The sequence below is a fragment of the Trematomus bernacchii genome, unplaced genomic scaffold (genome assembly GCF_902827165.1).
Source record: "Trematomus bernacchii unplaced genomic scaffold, fTreBer1.1, whole genome shotgun sequence".
Lineage (NCBI taxonomy): Eukaryota > Metazoa > Chordata > Actinopteri > Perciformes > Nototheniidae > Trematomus > Trematomus bernacchii.
Genome location: NW_022987656.1, coordinates 2502303 through 2517967, shown reverse-complemented (window position 1 = coordinate 2517967; position 15665 = coordinate 2502303). Strand labels below are relative to the sequence as shown.

The window sequence follows — 15665 nt, the reverse complement described above, 5'->3', positions numbered from 1 at the left end:
AACAAATATAAATACACAATATTATTCAATTTTTTGAATAAATATCAATTCACATACGTTGCCTTTTTGTTAATCCTCAAACATTAGACTATGAGATGTTCCAAATGTTTACAAAAGTAGACTTTTATTTTGAAATACTAAACTCAAAACGGAAGCCTTACTCTTGTTCAGTCAGTTACTTGACGTTGTCTCACTTTTGGGTAGTCTACAAGTCTACTTTTGTCATATTTTTGTCTTTTGGAAAGGCTAAAATATACTGACGAAATATTTATTTGGCTTCTTAGCAAGTATGGCTGAAGAAAAACAACCTCATTGGTCGGATATTTTGAAAAGAAGATTAGCAAACACCAAAAAAGGTGAGACAAAAATGTAAACTAATGTAACATACCGGCGGCTAAAGCTAGCTACTGTGGATTGATAGCTTAAGTCACTTGTTAGCTAAATCAACATTAACTGTTGGTGTGACGTTACAGATGAGAGGAGCGAAGAGGAAAAGAAAGCAGAAGAAACAGAGCTGTTCACCAAATACTATACAGAGTGGAAGGAAGGAGGCGACAAAGACAAGTCCTACAAGACCATCCCACGATTTTACTACAGGGTATTATATTGATACATTACATACAAACCCAATGAAAAGTGTTTTCATTCATGTCGTTTTGATTGTGTTGTGGTACAAGACCAGTGATTCACATCACTAAATCCCAACAACAGAATCTGCCAAACAAGTGCACTTAAATATTACATTTCAAAGAGTAATGTGTAAGATATGTAAGAAGAACAATATGTAAAGTCTTATAGATTGTATTGTCGCTTAATAGAAAATAATGCCAATTTGTTGTTGAATATCACACTAACAATATCAATAGCAATAAGTAGGCAGATATTAAGGTGTACCCAGTTCTACCTTTCTGCTGCTTTCAGTATACTGCCAATATTTCCCAAAAAGTATTCAGTGATTTTCAAAAATGATTTACTAAATTCTTGAACAAATTGATCAACTGAACACAAAAGGTGCCATTAAAAACATTATTGAACATCTGGATGTTCACAAAAAGTCCCAAAGTTAACAGGATTGTGCACATCAGACAAAATAGTACCTTTATAGTACAGAATGTAATCTAATACATTGTTACTAGTACCGGCATAACAATACATTGATCTTGATTGCTGTACGGATTAAATGATCAACGATACATATCATCATCTTTAAGATACACTTTTATTTTAAAGTTTCCAATGGTATGTCTGAATCACCATTTCTGTCCAATCCCCTACTGGAGACTCCAGTGATGAAATTGTCTTATCATATTTTAGTTGCTTTTGTGAGTTGATACAAATGTGGCTGATTGTGTTAAATTGACATGTGACTATGTCTAGTATCCATCTCAGTCCCCAAAATTAAATCTAATCAAAATTGATTTGTTGCACACTTTGTGATATTTGTAAATATTTTATCATTGTCAGAAGAGCGATTTAATATATGGTGACGACACTTGATTTACTGGGATATTCAAAGTGCAACATTGCAGTCTTTCAAGACGTGTTTATCAGGCAAGCTCACATTGAGATGACGATAATAAAAAAAGATATTACATCAGAAAGAAGAAAACTAGTAAATGCAGTTTTTCTTCAAGGTGTCTAATGACTGTAACTCAGCTGTTTTGATAATAACTGTGATGAAAATGCTCATACAGTACAATACCGAAGGGTACAGTAGAAATATTGAAACACTTGTGATGGTGTTAGTGATGATGAGGATTATATTGCTGTGCAGCTACCAGCAGAGGATGAAGTGTTACTTCAGAAACTGAGAGAGGAATCCAGAGCCGTGTTCCTGCAGAGGAAGAGCAGAGAACTGCTGGATAATGAGGAACTGCAGGTAAACACTTCAGTCAGTCACAACATAATGACCTACTTCTACACGAGTAACAGCATTGTAGGGTTTTATTTGGTGTCTGTATTCTCTTCCTCCTTGTGTTCCTGTAGAACCTGTGGTTCCTGCTCGATAAGCACCAGGTGCCTCCAGTGAGCGGGGAGGAGGCCATGATCAGCTATGAAGCCTACCAGCAGGTGGGGGAGCAGGCCGGGCCCAAGTGCAGGTGAGGAACAGGAAGTAGAGGTTTACTGGCACTGCACAGTTTGGGTAACACCCCTCCCTGTGCCAGTCTTTGTGTGTGTTCCTGTTTGCACCAAGGATTCATGCTGGATCAAAGGTTCATTATGGGAGATCCCTCTGCTGTCACTTCTTAAATCCCTTAGGCGTCAATGTGTCTTGCCTTTGGGTACGACTGTATTCAGGCAAAACAAAACAATTGTGTCACTACTGGAAAGTTATTTTGTAGTGCTACTGAAGTACAGATTGAGGAGTTTGAGAAAAAACTCATTTTAAGAATAAACAACGTTTAAAATGATCCATTGATGAATAATGTATGAATTGTTTACATGTTGCAAGACACTACAGGTGAATAGAGTAAACAAATAACTAATATATATCACCATAGATTTCCCCAGTTGAAATATTCCATGAAGACAAATTATTTTTTATTAGGAATTATGTAGTGTTTACAATTGCAAATGATGCATTATCTTAAACCAAAGATGTTTAATAAAAAAAGTGTTTTAAATGTTTTTTAATGTAAATGGAAATCGGTCTTTGATGTGAATAGAGAAGACTAATTGAATCTCAAAAAGTCAAGAAAAAGGTCCCGTTAAAATAGTTCTGTATCCAGGGGTAAAAACCTAATATTGAAGATTCAAAGGGCTTTCAGATAAAATAGAGTAAGATCAAATAAAATAAAAGTTTCTCTCCCCTTCTCTCCTCTCTTTACTTCAGTAAATTCTTCACAGCCAGAGTGTACGCCAAGCTGCTCCACAGCGACCCCTACGGCAGGATCTCCATCATGCAGTTCTTCAACTACGTCATGAGGAAAGGTCCGGACCTTCATATTCTTCCTCTTTTTACATGTTTAATATATACAATACCTTTTAGAAGGTACAACTAATGTCAAAAAGCTCCTTTACCGTAACTCAAAACATTTTATAAGCATATATTAGGATATTTCCCTTTATATTCGTTTGTTTAAGTATCTCCCAGCCTAGTTTACTGACATGCATTCATCTGAACTGGTGACTATCTTGTACTCTCTTCTCTCTGTAGTGTGGCTGCATCAGACCCGCATCGGCCTGAGTCTGTATGATGTAGCAGGACAGGGCCACCTCAGAGAGTCGGTAGGCACTTCCATCACTTAAAGACACATTTAAACAGTTTCAATGCGCTGAAATGATTCTTAAAAGCCATCATTTTTGTGAAATAGGATCTGGAGAACTACATCCTGGAGCTGATCCCCACTCTGCCTCAGCTGGACGGACTGGAGAAGTCCTTCTACTCCTTCTACGTCTGCACCGCTGTCAGGAAGTTCTTTTTCTTCCTCGACCCCCTCCGAACAGGTGAGTCTGAACCACACACGTTATACAAATGTATCTTTAAAGTATTAAACTTATTTCCTTTACTGAGAGTGTCTGTTTTGTTTTTCAGGAAAGATCAAAATCCAGGATATATTAGCCTGCAGTTTTCTGGACGATTTATTGGAGGTAGAACCTTTTTTATTACTCTAATTTTTGTCAAGTCAACGTTTTTGTTGTTGTAGGTATATGTAATAAAACGTGACAAGTTTATTTGGTTTCTACACTACCAGCCGGCAGTAAAAGGACCAAAGCTCATATTTTAAAGGTCCCATCATATGCTTTTCTGGTTATTACCCGTCCCCTTGTGTGTTATGAAGGTTTTTATTCATGTAAACGGTCTGCAGAGTCACAAACCCTCAAAGTACACCCTGTAGCGAGTAAAACTCTAACACAGAAAAGACCTGTCTATGCTGCCCCAGAACGCCTCGTTGGAGATCTTGCTGGGTATAGTGACGTGACCATACCCAAATGAAGAAGATTGAAGATTCAACTTATTGTCATTACGTAGTACAGGTACTATGTAACGAAACGGTTTCTCTGCATTTGACCCATCCTAGTGTTAGGAGCAGTGGGCTGCCATTATGTAAGGCGCCCGGGGACCCATTGGTCCAAAATGGACCAATCCGTGGAGCTCCTCACACACCAGGATCCCTTGGCGTCACTATCAAACGCAGTGAACGTTGGTAATAGACGAGTTGGGATGGCGGAGAAATGCTCTCCGCGGACCCATTCTCACAGCGTTATAAACCTTTTTCTTACTCAATATCAAGCCACACTTATTGTTTTTACTTCGGCTGTGAGTGTTTGTGTGTGCTCAGGACCCCACGCAGCAACCAGGAAATGACACCAAGCCAGCTCACACTGTCCGCTCCTCACAGCAGCGAGCCCCGCAACATCCCGCCAACACGGCACCGAGACCCCACGCAGCATTCTCATCTGTTTGTCATTACTGGTGTCATTTTCTGGTTGCTAACGCCATTGTAACACATAATCACTGATGTTCCGCTGTAACGGTGGTGGACTCATCAGAACAGAGTGGGCGAGCTGACCAATCAGAGCACAGTGGGCTCATAGGGAGGGGGGGGCAGGAGCTCCAACAAGCCGTTTAGGACAGAGAGTGAATACACATACTATACAGAGATGCTGTATGAGAAACCACTTCTAGTAGACCTCAACAATGGAATTATGATCAGTAGAAATGGCCATGTCATGGGACCTTTAAAAGAGGATCGTAGCTCTTTATCTGGATTAATACTGTCTTATATCAAATTGTAAGGGCAACTCCATCATTAAGCAATATTCCCACCAGTGTACAGACCAGCTGATGTCATGTTTTTCTTCTTCTCTCTTTCTCTGTTCTCCTCTTCCTCTCTGCTCCCAGTTGAGAGACGAGGAGCTGTCTAAAGAGAGTCAGGAGTCCAACTGGTTCTCTGCCCCCTCGGCTCTCAGAGTCTACGGTGAGAAAATGTCTAAGCGTGAATGTCAGGCTTCCAGTCTCTCATCAAGTCTTCATGATGATCCTAAGGAATGTTATCGGCTTATAAATCAAATATTACATGAACTAACCAAACTAAAATACTTTTGTGGGTGCAGAAACTGGGATATTGAGTCAATAGAAATAGAGTAGCTTGGCTTTGTCAGTGTAGGAAATCCGGAAAAATTATAGACTAGAGCAAGTCACTGGTCATGATTTTGTTTCTATTACTTGTGGACTTGTATGCCTCACAGCCGGTTGATTTGAAATTGTGGTCAAAGGTGATGACATTTCTTTGACATAAATAACAGTAAACTGCAACTTGGCTGGTTTAGCAGAATCAAACATCCACAAAAGTTGATTCCAGTTATGATGTGTTGTATCATTACAGGCCAGTACCTGAACCTGGATAAGGACCACAACGGCATGCTGAGCAAAGAGGAGCTCTCACGCTACGGCACAGCCACGCTCACCTCAGTCTTCCTGGACAGAGTGTTCCAGGAGTGCCTCACCTACGACGGAGAAATGGTACGATCAGAAACAGAGTTATGATACAAAGGTCCTGGAACTCAATTGTTACTCTAGTGGTTTCTAATCAATAGTGTTGCAGAGCGATGTCTAACAAAAAGACAGAAATGGCACATAAGTGGTGAACAGGGTTTAGACTTTTTATTCATTTGAGAATTACATGACATTTCTCTATACCTCTCCTCTTATGCATCCTTTTATGTTACGGACTCTTGTGTCCTGGGTCTAAGTTGTACATTTAGATTAAGAATGAATAATTGTGTGTCTCTTCCTTTACCTCAGGACTATAAGACCTATCTAGACTTTGTGTTGGCGTTGGAGAACAGGAAGGAGCCGGCAGCGTTGCAGTACATTTTCAAACTTTTGGACATGGAGAATCGAGGATACCTCAACGTGTTCTCCCTCAACTTTTTCTTCAGGGTAAATTCTCATCCTAGATCCTCTCATTCCTTTTAAAAAAAATGATTATTATTATTTATTTTATTTGTTTTCTTATTTATTTGTATGTATTTGTTCATAATATCTTCTTCTAATTGATTTATTCTAAATGGAACAACTGTTCCAAAAATCAATTTCCCCCTGGGATTTAAAAGTATTTAAAATGTAGTCTAGCCTTTTTTTAAGGCTAGACTACATTACTTGTATATTTGTATGGACATCAGAAATACAAGAATACACACATCTGTGATGCTGTTGCATGTTCTGTTCTCCAGGCCATTCAGGAGCAGATGAAACTCCACGGACAGGAGCAGGTCACGTTCCAGGATGTGAAGGTAAAGTTCACACAAATCCAGACTTTTTGGGGTTTTTGGGTGAAGAATTCAGTTTCTGATCGCTGCCTCTCCTCAGGATGAGATCTACGACATGGTGAAGCCTAAAGACCCCTACAAGATCACCCTCCAGGACTTGGTGAACAGTTGCCAGGGCGACACAGTCACCAGCATCCTGATCGACCTCAACGGCTTCTGGACCTACGAGAACAGAGAGGTGCTGGTTGCCAGCGACAACGACGGCAGCAGCACGGCAGATCTGGACGACAACTGAAGATTATGTGGCAGAAGAGACGCTCCAAGCTGAAAGCACTGAACACTTCCTGTTTCCCAGAGCCTGGAGAAATGAATGGATTGATGGAAGGAGGAGACACACAGTGCTTTTTGTTCCTGACTGTTATGTTCCTGTATAGAAGATGTAATACATGTTTTTGTCTTTGACCTTTTTTTAAATAAATGTTTCTTTAAAATTCCTTTCCTCACAATGCCTACATGCTTCAGTTTTCTTTGTATAATAGAAATGTCATTTAAATGACTGTCAAATTCAATTGAAAGTGGCTATAATGGATGGCTCACTGTTTTGCTTAAGTTAATTTATGCCATGTCAACCTAAAACACCCACTTCAAAAATTACATATTTGTATATATATATATATATTTGTAACTCCTTGAGATTTTTCCTTTTCTATATTTCAGTAATTGAAAACAGTAAATGATAAGGCTACCGCCCCGTCGCACTAACTTCCACCATCATGAAGTGCTTCGAAAGGCTGGTCATGAAGCAGATCAAATCCACCCTCCCCCCATCGCTGGACCCGTTTCAGTTTGCTACCGAACGGTCCACAGAGCAATCCTCTAACCCCCCGCACGCACGCACGTATATATGTATATATATATATGTTTCTATCAATGTTGTACCTGTAGTTGCTTTTCACCTTTAATATTGTTTTGTTTTTTTAAATATTGTGCATAAAATTAAAAACAGAAGAACCTTTTGAATGTTTAACGGTTTTATTAACACAGAAAATATAAATATGTATACACATATTCAATAAAGGATTGTTAAAATAACTTTAGCACATTGGAACTTTTTATACATTTAAAAAGCACAACTAATATCTTTCATTGCCTACAGACAGACCTTCACCCACAGTGTTATTAACATACTGATACGTTGCAATCTAGCTCTCACTACTTCTTTAAAGCCCATATATAAATCTCTTCTTGAACTAGATCATTGTCATTTCTGTGAATCTGAACCATTCCAGGCTGAGATGTGATGTCACTCAGCCATGTGGGAGGATAGAAGTATCAATAAGCAGCTTACGATAGCTCAGTCTCAGCATTACGCTGCTACACTCAGACGCTTCAACAAGGACACTTTGAGATGAACCTTCAACAACAACAACATGAAGGCAATAGTGTAGATCATTCGTCAACAATACATTTGAGTACCATCAGATTGTATAACTAAATCAATATTTGCCAACATTAGCCCTTTCTTGAAGAAAACAATTACCATAGATTGTTTCTTTTTGTCAATTGATATCATCACAGAATCACAATGTTTACATAGAAAGTACAAAGAAATCGTAACGTTTCTTGTATTAAAGTACATTTGAACAAAAACTGCTACTTCTTACATGGCTCCAAATCTCAATGACATAGATCCATCTGCACAATAGTGGTGCAACACTCATCTGTATCTGAAAAGACACGATAGTGACCAGGAGGTTTTTTAAGTCTATCTAGAGATGAATTGGATCTTAGTTATAATTATTTGCAGGAGTGCCACAAAATCAGTTAGTATATGCTGCTAAGTACAGATATTATAGAACACCTGCAGGAAGATTCATATGCTAGATAGATATTATTAGCTAATATGTGAAACCAAATCTTACTCCTGTGAATGTAGATGTTGGATTAACCCAAGCCTACGCCATAACTCGGGTAGTGTCTCTACAAACGTGGCTAATGTTATGAAATGTCTGACTTTGCATATATCCAGTAGTAGAATCATGTGTGTGTTCATGCTCAGGGAGGAATGATCTATTTCTCAAAAAGTTTAACATCCAGCCTTTATTTCCCTTTCTCAATTGAACCTTTTTCTGGTCAACAAAACAGTTCAAAGATACCTCTCAGTCTTGCATAGGATTGAAATGCCCTTTAAATTTACAGGTACAGCGAGTGCAGTCACTGCTACAGCCCTTTGTATTTCTCCCTGCACTGACAAAAAAACAAAACAGTATTAATAATCTATAAAGCAAAGTAAATGTATGTTTTCGGACTTGTAACGGAGAGAAATGTGGGAGTTTTCATGAGGGCAGGGGGGAGGGGACTCTGTTGGTGTCTGCGGTGCTGAGAGGAGCTTCAGGTTCCAGCTCGAAGCTAATGTTTACAAAGGAGGCTCTGGAAGCTTCCGGCTGCTCCACGGTGGCAGGGTGGGGGTCGTCCTGCTCGCCACTGCTCTGGTCCGCAAAGCGACGCTCCGCAGTGTCAGCCAGACGGTTCTCCTCCTCTTCCTCCTCCTCCTGCGGGACAGTGGAGTGTGTTGCTTTTAGTACTACTTATCTATTGTTTGACATTTGTTTTTTGTGTTCCTGCTGCAGCCATTGCGCAAACAGGTTTAAAAAGGTGTGACTTTATATATATTTACTTATTATACGGCTTAGTTGAACACTTGATTCTGATTTGTCAATTTGGACATTCAGCCATCTGCTCTTTTTCGAAAGCAGACCGTTGCTAAGGATGCTCCGATCAAAAGACTGTGTGGTCATATCAATCCGCAGAAAAAGAAGTCCGGTCAACTTTACATCAGTTATATCCCAAAACATAATTTGTTTTCCTCTACCAGAAAACACCATGAAATACTTTTTCAATATTCATTTCTATATTTGTGGACAGCATGAAACTTTGCATTATTGATGGCTAAACTGTCCCCAGTAAAGAAAAGAAAAAGTCATGCACAGTACAACAGACTAGTTTTGTCAAAGGGACAAAATAATATAATTTTAAAATCAATAAAGTCTTTTTTAATTGACTATTGTGGAGTCAAATTATTATTTTATTAAGTAAGAAGACGTGTAATAATTTGAGTCATTTGCAGCGAGCCGGTCATTATTGAGAAAATAATCATCCCTTATATAAATACATATACATTGCAATGAAACTCAAGGATGTGTGTGCACATGTGTCCTACCTCTTTCTTTATGCGGTAGTATTCATCTATAGCGTACTGGTATTTAGGAGAAGTGATGCCGAACAGTGAAGCCAGTCTCTCTCCCATGAAGTCACACACTACAGAACAGAAACATACACTCAAATATATATATCTCTTCTTGAACCTTTTGATATGAAGGAATACAAATTCAAGCTAAAAACATTTGAAGTTAAAGCATCTTATTTGAAAGTATGCTAATTTTCCAGTATTTCTGCAGAGTATTTATAACATTTTAATGATTGACTTGGTCTGGAACAACTCTAAAAATCTCTTGAGATTACCGAACCAGGTGCGATTGGTACTTGCTAGCATGAGTGCCAACTGACAGAGTAGATCTTCTTTACCTGAGATAGTAGAAGTGCCCATTCTCCACATGTGGAACCAGAAGTATGGACCCCAGGTCAGTTTGGACTAAAATTAGGAGAACATGAAAATGTAAAACACAAAAGAACACCATTGACCTAAGAACACATCATCACATTAAGCAGTGGTTCTCAAATGTTGAGGGGGCCGGGACCCATGGTTAGAAGAAGGGACATTTTCCAAGGACCCCCTCATAATTGTAATAGCAAGTATGCATAGGCTTGAAACACTTTGCACTATTAGATGCCATTGGAACAATTGTATATTAAAACTCTTCCACTTAAATACTTTGCACTTTTTATGATACTGCACACTAGGATACCACTTTAAAAATGAATAATTGATTAGTTGTTTGACAGGAAAAAACAACAACAATTATATTCACTTTTAATCATAAACATCGTTTTTAATGCAAAAGGGCTTTTTTCAGCTTCTCATATGTGAAGATTGTCTGTTTCTCTCTGTTTGATATCATAATAAAGGACTTAAGAATGAATGTTAAACCATTAATTAAGGAAATAATTGCCAGAAAAATCAATAATGCAACATATCTTTAGTTTCTGCCCTATCCAAAGTCATGTTTTCTGAGGCAGCAGTGTAGTGATAAGGAACAGCAAGATTCAACTTAGCAGCCTTTTTATTTGACTGTTGTATTGCTGTAAATGATTGCTGCCGGGTGAATAAGGGATTTATAATACTGACTCCACCACTGTATTTCCAAATAACATCCCGAGCAGAAGCCAAAGTCAGATTGTTTTAATATATCCAACACATTTGAGGCTATTTGCTGATGTTTTAGGCTTCTTATGTATTGAGGTTAATAGCCACATTGTAATGGATTTGCATATGACAGGTCATTAAGATTGCTCTAACACTTCACAAGGGATATGCCGTAGATCTGAGGCTTGTTTAGAGTCTGTACAATCCTGTTGGTTTCAGTAAAGTGAGTTTCAAACCGTATCAGGTAAGACATCTCTCTTCACAGGCTCCTCCACTTCCTCCTCTTCATCAGTGCTGTACTCCTCCATGGTCTCTCCACTGGCAAAGAAGATGGTCCTGCGAGGAACCTTCACTTTGCTCTGCCTCCCCGCAGAGTCTCCCATTTCCACCCTCTCAAGGTCTGTCTCTCCTTTTAGACCCTGTCAGGACAGACCATACGTGTATATCATTTCATCACCAATGTAATTAGTAATATAGAATATTTTATGAATAGTTATTTGTTATTGCTTTTAGACAAGGCGCGAGCATGCTAACATATATTTGCATGGTGTTTGATGTGCCCTCCCACACTGGCTGCATATTTGGCACAATGAACTCGTAAAAAGTAAAACATGACAAACTCAACTACCTACGAAGTAATTCACTAACTTGATAAAAAGTACATTTACTAATATGGTGTAACTACAAAGTACGGTAAGTCAAGTAAATAGTCTCAAATGTTTTAACAAAAGTTTAAGTTAGCTTATTAGCTAGCTACTTTGTTTGTTTGTTGACGGTTAGCTTCGCGGCTAAGGAAGTAATCCACTGTTAATACAAAAAGTCAGTGTTTTATCATTCACAAACAAGAAAACCAAATAAAGTAGTATAACACGGACTCACCTTATCAGTTTCCATAGTTTGCCCCAGTGAAACATTCACATTCGTTAAATACAAAGACAAATCTGCCATCGCAGTCACTCCTTCCACCTCACAACGATGTGGTTGTCTGGGTACTGCGTGCTCACTTCCTATCTGACTTTTTCAGAATAAAAGCCTTCCTTGCTAAAAAAATAACTGTTGATAACTGTTTTGCTGCACATTTTGTAATTGTTGATCAATATTTGGGGGACATTTAGTGAGTGTGACTGTGTGCATCTAGACTCTAGAGAAAGAAAACAACGCATAAATAATGTAATTAGTTAGATATTAAGAGGAAGCATAAACAGTTATAGAAAAAAATCTAAATCAATAATGTTTTTAAACTATAACCATACACAGTGTGAATGGAAAGTAACTTGATCAATTTAAACACAATTTTATTAAGAATCTGAACCCTTCTGTGGATGGTGGTTATACATATTCTATATATATATGAATATATTACATATAATATAAAAAGTAATCAGTCATTTTTTGTATTTTCATAAACTTGGAACCATTGGTTTTTGAAGCTTTATTTTGAAAGTATCGAGCGGAAGCTGTCTTTGTACTTCGCGGTAGCTTGTCTCCTGTACAGCGAGAGGGATTCTCCTCCTGTGGTGTTTTGGTCCAGGCGAGCCCACTCTCAAAAATGACAGCAAGGAAGTCTGGCTCACGACTGGAGACCGAGATAGAGCGGTGCCGTTCAGAGAGTCAATGGGACAAGATACCGGAGCTAGTACGACAGCTCTCGGCCAAACTCATATCAAACGGTAAGCAGTGTGCGGGTGTTTGGTTCATTCAGTCTGTAAGGCCTGCTCCCTGCTCTCAGTCCTCGGCACTTCCTGACAGAAGAAGCCGAGCCTGGGAGTTTTACTGCACTGTGCTGTGGTGACAGCTAGTTAGCTAGCAAAGGTCAAGTACCAAAATTATTCCTTTTTACAGAGGATTTAACCACATTTGGGCAGTATGGTGTGTGTACACAATGAGACACTTTGATTTTTAGATAAGGAGAACTTAGCTTAGTTCCTGTTATAGTTCTGCCCTCTCCTGTCAAGCGGAACTACAAACACCTGTCATTAGGTGAATGTATTAACTTTACTTCAATGATAAACTATTCAGTCGCCTATTATCGACATACAAAAACCTTCATATCAAAATTACAATATTGTTTTACCTTTCTTAAAGTGGGTAATATGTCCTTCAGTTGAGAACTTGATAATGTCGATTTGACTGTATCTAGAATATTCTATGTATTAGTTGTATGCTTTAACATTAGCCCTATGTATCATACACACTTTTTAAATTGCGCTAATTTCAGTGATGGTTTCGCCTCGCAGAGTCTAGCTTCACTTAACTTCGCTGTGTGGCTAGCAGGCGTGATGCTACGCCTGCTAGCCACACAGCGAAGATAGCTGTCAAACTCCTCGCTGATGCTGATGCTGAATTGTAAACGGCATTTTTTCATTCATTCAAACCTTTATTTAACCAGGTGGTCCCATTGAGATCATCGATCTCTTTTTCAAGGGAGACCTGTCCAACCTGGCAGCAAGTAGATAACAACATGAACTTAAAACAACAGATAACACAAAAGGACATCGTATTTACAGGGCTACATTTACATACCTAGAGACATTGACAAGTACCAACAGTATCAAGTATCATTGCACCTATCCGAGCTTTAAAAACATGCAGTGGAACCAATTTGCTCAGTTTCAAATCTTTTTGAAGACTGTTCCAAGCAAGAGGAGCTGCACACATAAAAGCTTTCCTACCTAAGTCAGTCCTTGCACTTGGCACATGTAACAAAGCCACATCATGTGATCTCAGGCAATAGCTACCTGCAACTCTCAGATCAGAGAGCAGATGTAAGATGGGAGTTTACCCAACATGGCTTTATAAATGAACATGTACCAATGACTGAGCCTCCGAACAGTAAGTGAAGGCAAACCTGCCCTGGCATACAGGGTACAGTGATGACCCCTGGCATACAGTGATGACCCCTGGCATACAGTGATGACCCCTGGCATACAGGGTACAGTGATGAGTAAGTGCTTTACAGTTGGTAACAAATCTCAGCGCACTGTGATAGGCGGCATCTAACTTGTGCAGGTAATGGGCAGGTGCATTCATATAAATCAGATCATCATATTCCAGCACAGGTAAAAAGGTCACAGAGACTAGCCTTTTCCTGGCCTCAAGTGAGAAACAGGACTAATTTGAAAGAGTGCTAACAAATACATTTAAAAACATGTAAACAGTATGATATCCCATCATGCCATGCAATTTAAATCGACCCATTGACATACGTTTCTGCCATATAACTCATGGTAGAGCCTTGTTTATATGGTGTATTTTGATCATCCCCTGGAAATGTCCTCATTGCTAGCCTCCAGTGGTTTCACTTGTCACCGTACTGCAGTGATGTGTACGTGTAAAAGACCCTGTGACATCACTATTGTTAATAAAAAGCGCTATAGATTGAACAAAATGGTAAGTGCAGCCAAGCAGCAAATATTCGGAACTGCTCATGTTCGATCGCACATTTCATATGCAGGCTTGTGTCACCATTACAGAAATGTTGTTAGATCTTTAAACTGTAAGACAAAAAATCCCCTGATGACAAAAAGATTGCATTCAAATAATTGTATAAAGCTTTGCAACCTTGAAAAAACATATTTTCCCATCTTTATATTTAAGAGAAAAACGTTTCAAAATGTTATTCTCACATATGTGATTATATTATAGACTACTCATTATTTGTTAGACATGTTACCAAAACCAACATTACCGACAAATTTACAACTGTGGACATGTGAATGTTGCAGAGTGTTTCTATGAACAAATGCTGCCATTGTGGAATGTAATGATGCTCCTGAGAGGTATGAGCCCGGTCATTGGCTGGCATCAGCAACAGGATTACTGCTGGTTTCACACTCTGAACCTCTGAACACAGTCACACGCTTCAGAAGCTTGTTAAGGCCGTACGTTAATCTGCCCGGTATGTGTGTAAGCACTGCAGTGTTTCTCTATGTCAAATCGACATGTATTTACAATACCTACATTGTAGATATACATGAATATACTGAACCCTAAAGTGGTCACATTGTCATTAGAAAGCGATCTTATTTAGATTTCAAATGTTAAATTCATTGTTTTTTGATTTACCCTTAGATTGACCTTCGAACTTTGCACTATATATCAACCTCAGATACAACAGTTAGTCTTCTAAACAATAAGGTGATTGACAGAAATATAATCACCAACTTTTTGGATAATCAAGTAATCATAAAGTACATTTCCTACAAAATGATGAAAGAAAAATGCTGCTATCAGCCTCTTAATAAAGGAGATGTTCTGCTTCTCTCTGATTTATAGTTAAGTGAATGTCGTTGGAATGACAAAAGAAGACATTATAGTTAAATTGCAACTTACTGAACTAACATCTTGAATACAATTCCAGTAAATCAATAATGAAGATCCATCCTGACTGTGTGTGTGTGTGTGTGTGTGTGTGTGTGTGTGTGTGTGTGTGTGTGTGTGTGTGTGTGTGTGTGTGTGTGTGTGTGTGTGTGTGTGTGTGTGTGTGTGTGTGTGTGTGTGTGTGTGTGTGTGTGTGTGTGTGTGTGTGTGTGTGTGTGTGTGTGTGTGTGTGTGTGTGTGTGTGTGTGTGTGTGTGTGTGTGTGTGTGTGTGTGTGTGTGTGTGTGTGTGTGTGTGTGTGTGTGTGTGTGTGTGTGTGTGTGTGTGTGTGTGTGTGTGTGTGTGTGTGTGTGTGTGTGTGTGTGTGTGTGTGTGTGTGTGTGTGTGTGTGTGTGTGTGTGTGTGTGTGTGTGTGTGTGTGTGTGTGTGTGTGTGTGTGTGGTGTGTGTGTGTGTGTGTGTGTGTGTGTGTGTGTGTGTGTGTGTGTAGATGACCTAGGGGAGTTGTTGCTGGGAGAATGCAAGCTTCAGACGTACCTGAAGGAGAACCCCATCAAACAGGGGGCCAGTCCCAGGGGCCCGCGACCTAAACTGGTGGAGGTCAGGAAACACCTGACTGCTGCTCTGGACAGAGGGAACCTCAAGGTAACTGTGGAGGAAGACATAGTCCACAAATGACTAAAAACATATTAATGTAACTTGTTTATTTTCTTTCATATTGTTCCCTATTCATTTTACTTATGGATTGTTGGTTTCTGTATCATATTTAGGGCCACAGAAAAGGATTCATTTAAGGTTTTAACATCA

General features: G+C 39.1%; 3 protein-coding genes across 3 annotated transcripts in view; 2 read left to right on the top strand and 1 right to left on the bottom strand.

Moving 5' to 3' along the window:
- Nucleotides 1-179: 179 nt before the first annotated feature.
- Nucleotides 180-6710, top strand: ppp2r3c (protein phosphatase 2, regulatory subunit B'', gamma). The gene is made up of 13 exons (XM_034135240.1): nucleotides 180-356; nucleotides 474-598; nucleotides 1775-1879; nucleotides 1987-2099; nucleotides 2834-2931; nucleotides 3158-3228; nucleotides 3315-3447; nucleotides 3536-3591; nucleotides 4847-4922; nucleotides 5331-5467; nucleotides 5750-5887; nucleotides 6181-6240; nucleotides 6317-6710. The coding sequence occupies exons 1-13, from the start codon at nucleotides 290-292 to the stop codon at nucleotides 6509-6511; spliced, it is 1374 nt and encodes a 457-aa protein (XP_033991131.1). The 5' UTR covers nucleotides 180-289; the 3' UTR covers nucleotides 6512-6710.
- A 519-nt stretch (nucleotides 6711-7229) lies between these two features.
- fam177a1 (family with sequence similarity 177 member A1) lies at nucleotides 7230-11537 on the bottom strand. The gene is made up of 5 exons (XM_034135241.1): nucleotides 11420-11537; nucleotides 10777-10959; nucleotides 9802-9868; nucleotides 9437-9534; nucleotides 7230-8768 (listed from the first exon to the last, which is right to left on the bottom strand). The coding sequence occupies exons 1-5, from the start codon at nucleotides 11486-11488 to the stop codon at nucleotides 8553-8555; spliced, it is 633 nt and encodes a 210-aa protein (XP_033991132.1). The 5' UTR covers nucleotides 11489-11537; the 3' UTR covers nucleotides 7230-8552.
- A 488-nt stretch (nucleotides 11538-12025) lies between these two features.
- Nucleotides 12026-15665, top strand: part of ttc7b (tetratricopeptide repeat domain 7B) — a 29839-nt gene continuing 26199 nt past the window's right edge. The window contains exons 1-2 of the mRNA XM_034135259.1: nucleotides 12026-12210; nucleotides 15349-15503. Coding sequence (XP_033991150.1) covers nucleotides 12090-12210; nucleotides 15349-15503 — 276 coding nt within the window. The 5' untranslated portion in view covers nucleotides 12026-12089. The remainder of the gene's footprint in view (nucleotides 12211-15348; nucleotides 15504-15665) is intronic.

Excerpts from the sequence above, each read along its gene's own strand:
- fam177a1 (XM_034135241.1), bottom strand. The coding sequence starts at position 11,488 with ATGGCAGATTTGTCTTTGTATTTAACGAATGTGAATGTTTCACTGGGG. Across the intron at positions 9,869-10,776 it reads GAGATGTCTTACCTGATACG|TCCAAACTGACCTGGGGTCC; the intron begins GTTTGAAACTCA and ends TCCTAATTTTAG. Across the intron at positions 9,535-9,801 it reads GGGCACTTCTACTATCTCAG|TGTGTGACTTCATGGGAGAG; the intron begins GTAAAGAAGATC and ends TCTGTTCTGTAG.
- ppp2r3c (XM_034135240.1), top strand. The coding sequence starts at position 290 with ATGGCTGAAGAAAAACAACCTCATTGGTCGGATATTTTGAAAAGAAGA. Across the intron at positions 599-1,774 it reads TCCCACGATTTTACTACAGG|CTACCAGCAGAGGATGAAGT; the intron begins GTATTATATTGA and ends ATTGCTGTGCAG. Across the intron at positions 1,880-1,986 it reads TGGATAATGAGGAACTGCAG|AACCTGTGGTTCCTGCTCGA; the intron begins GTAAACACTTCA and ends GTGTTCCTGTAG.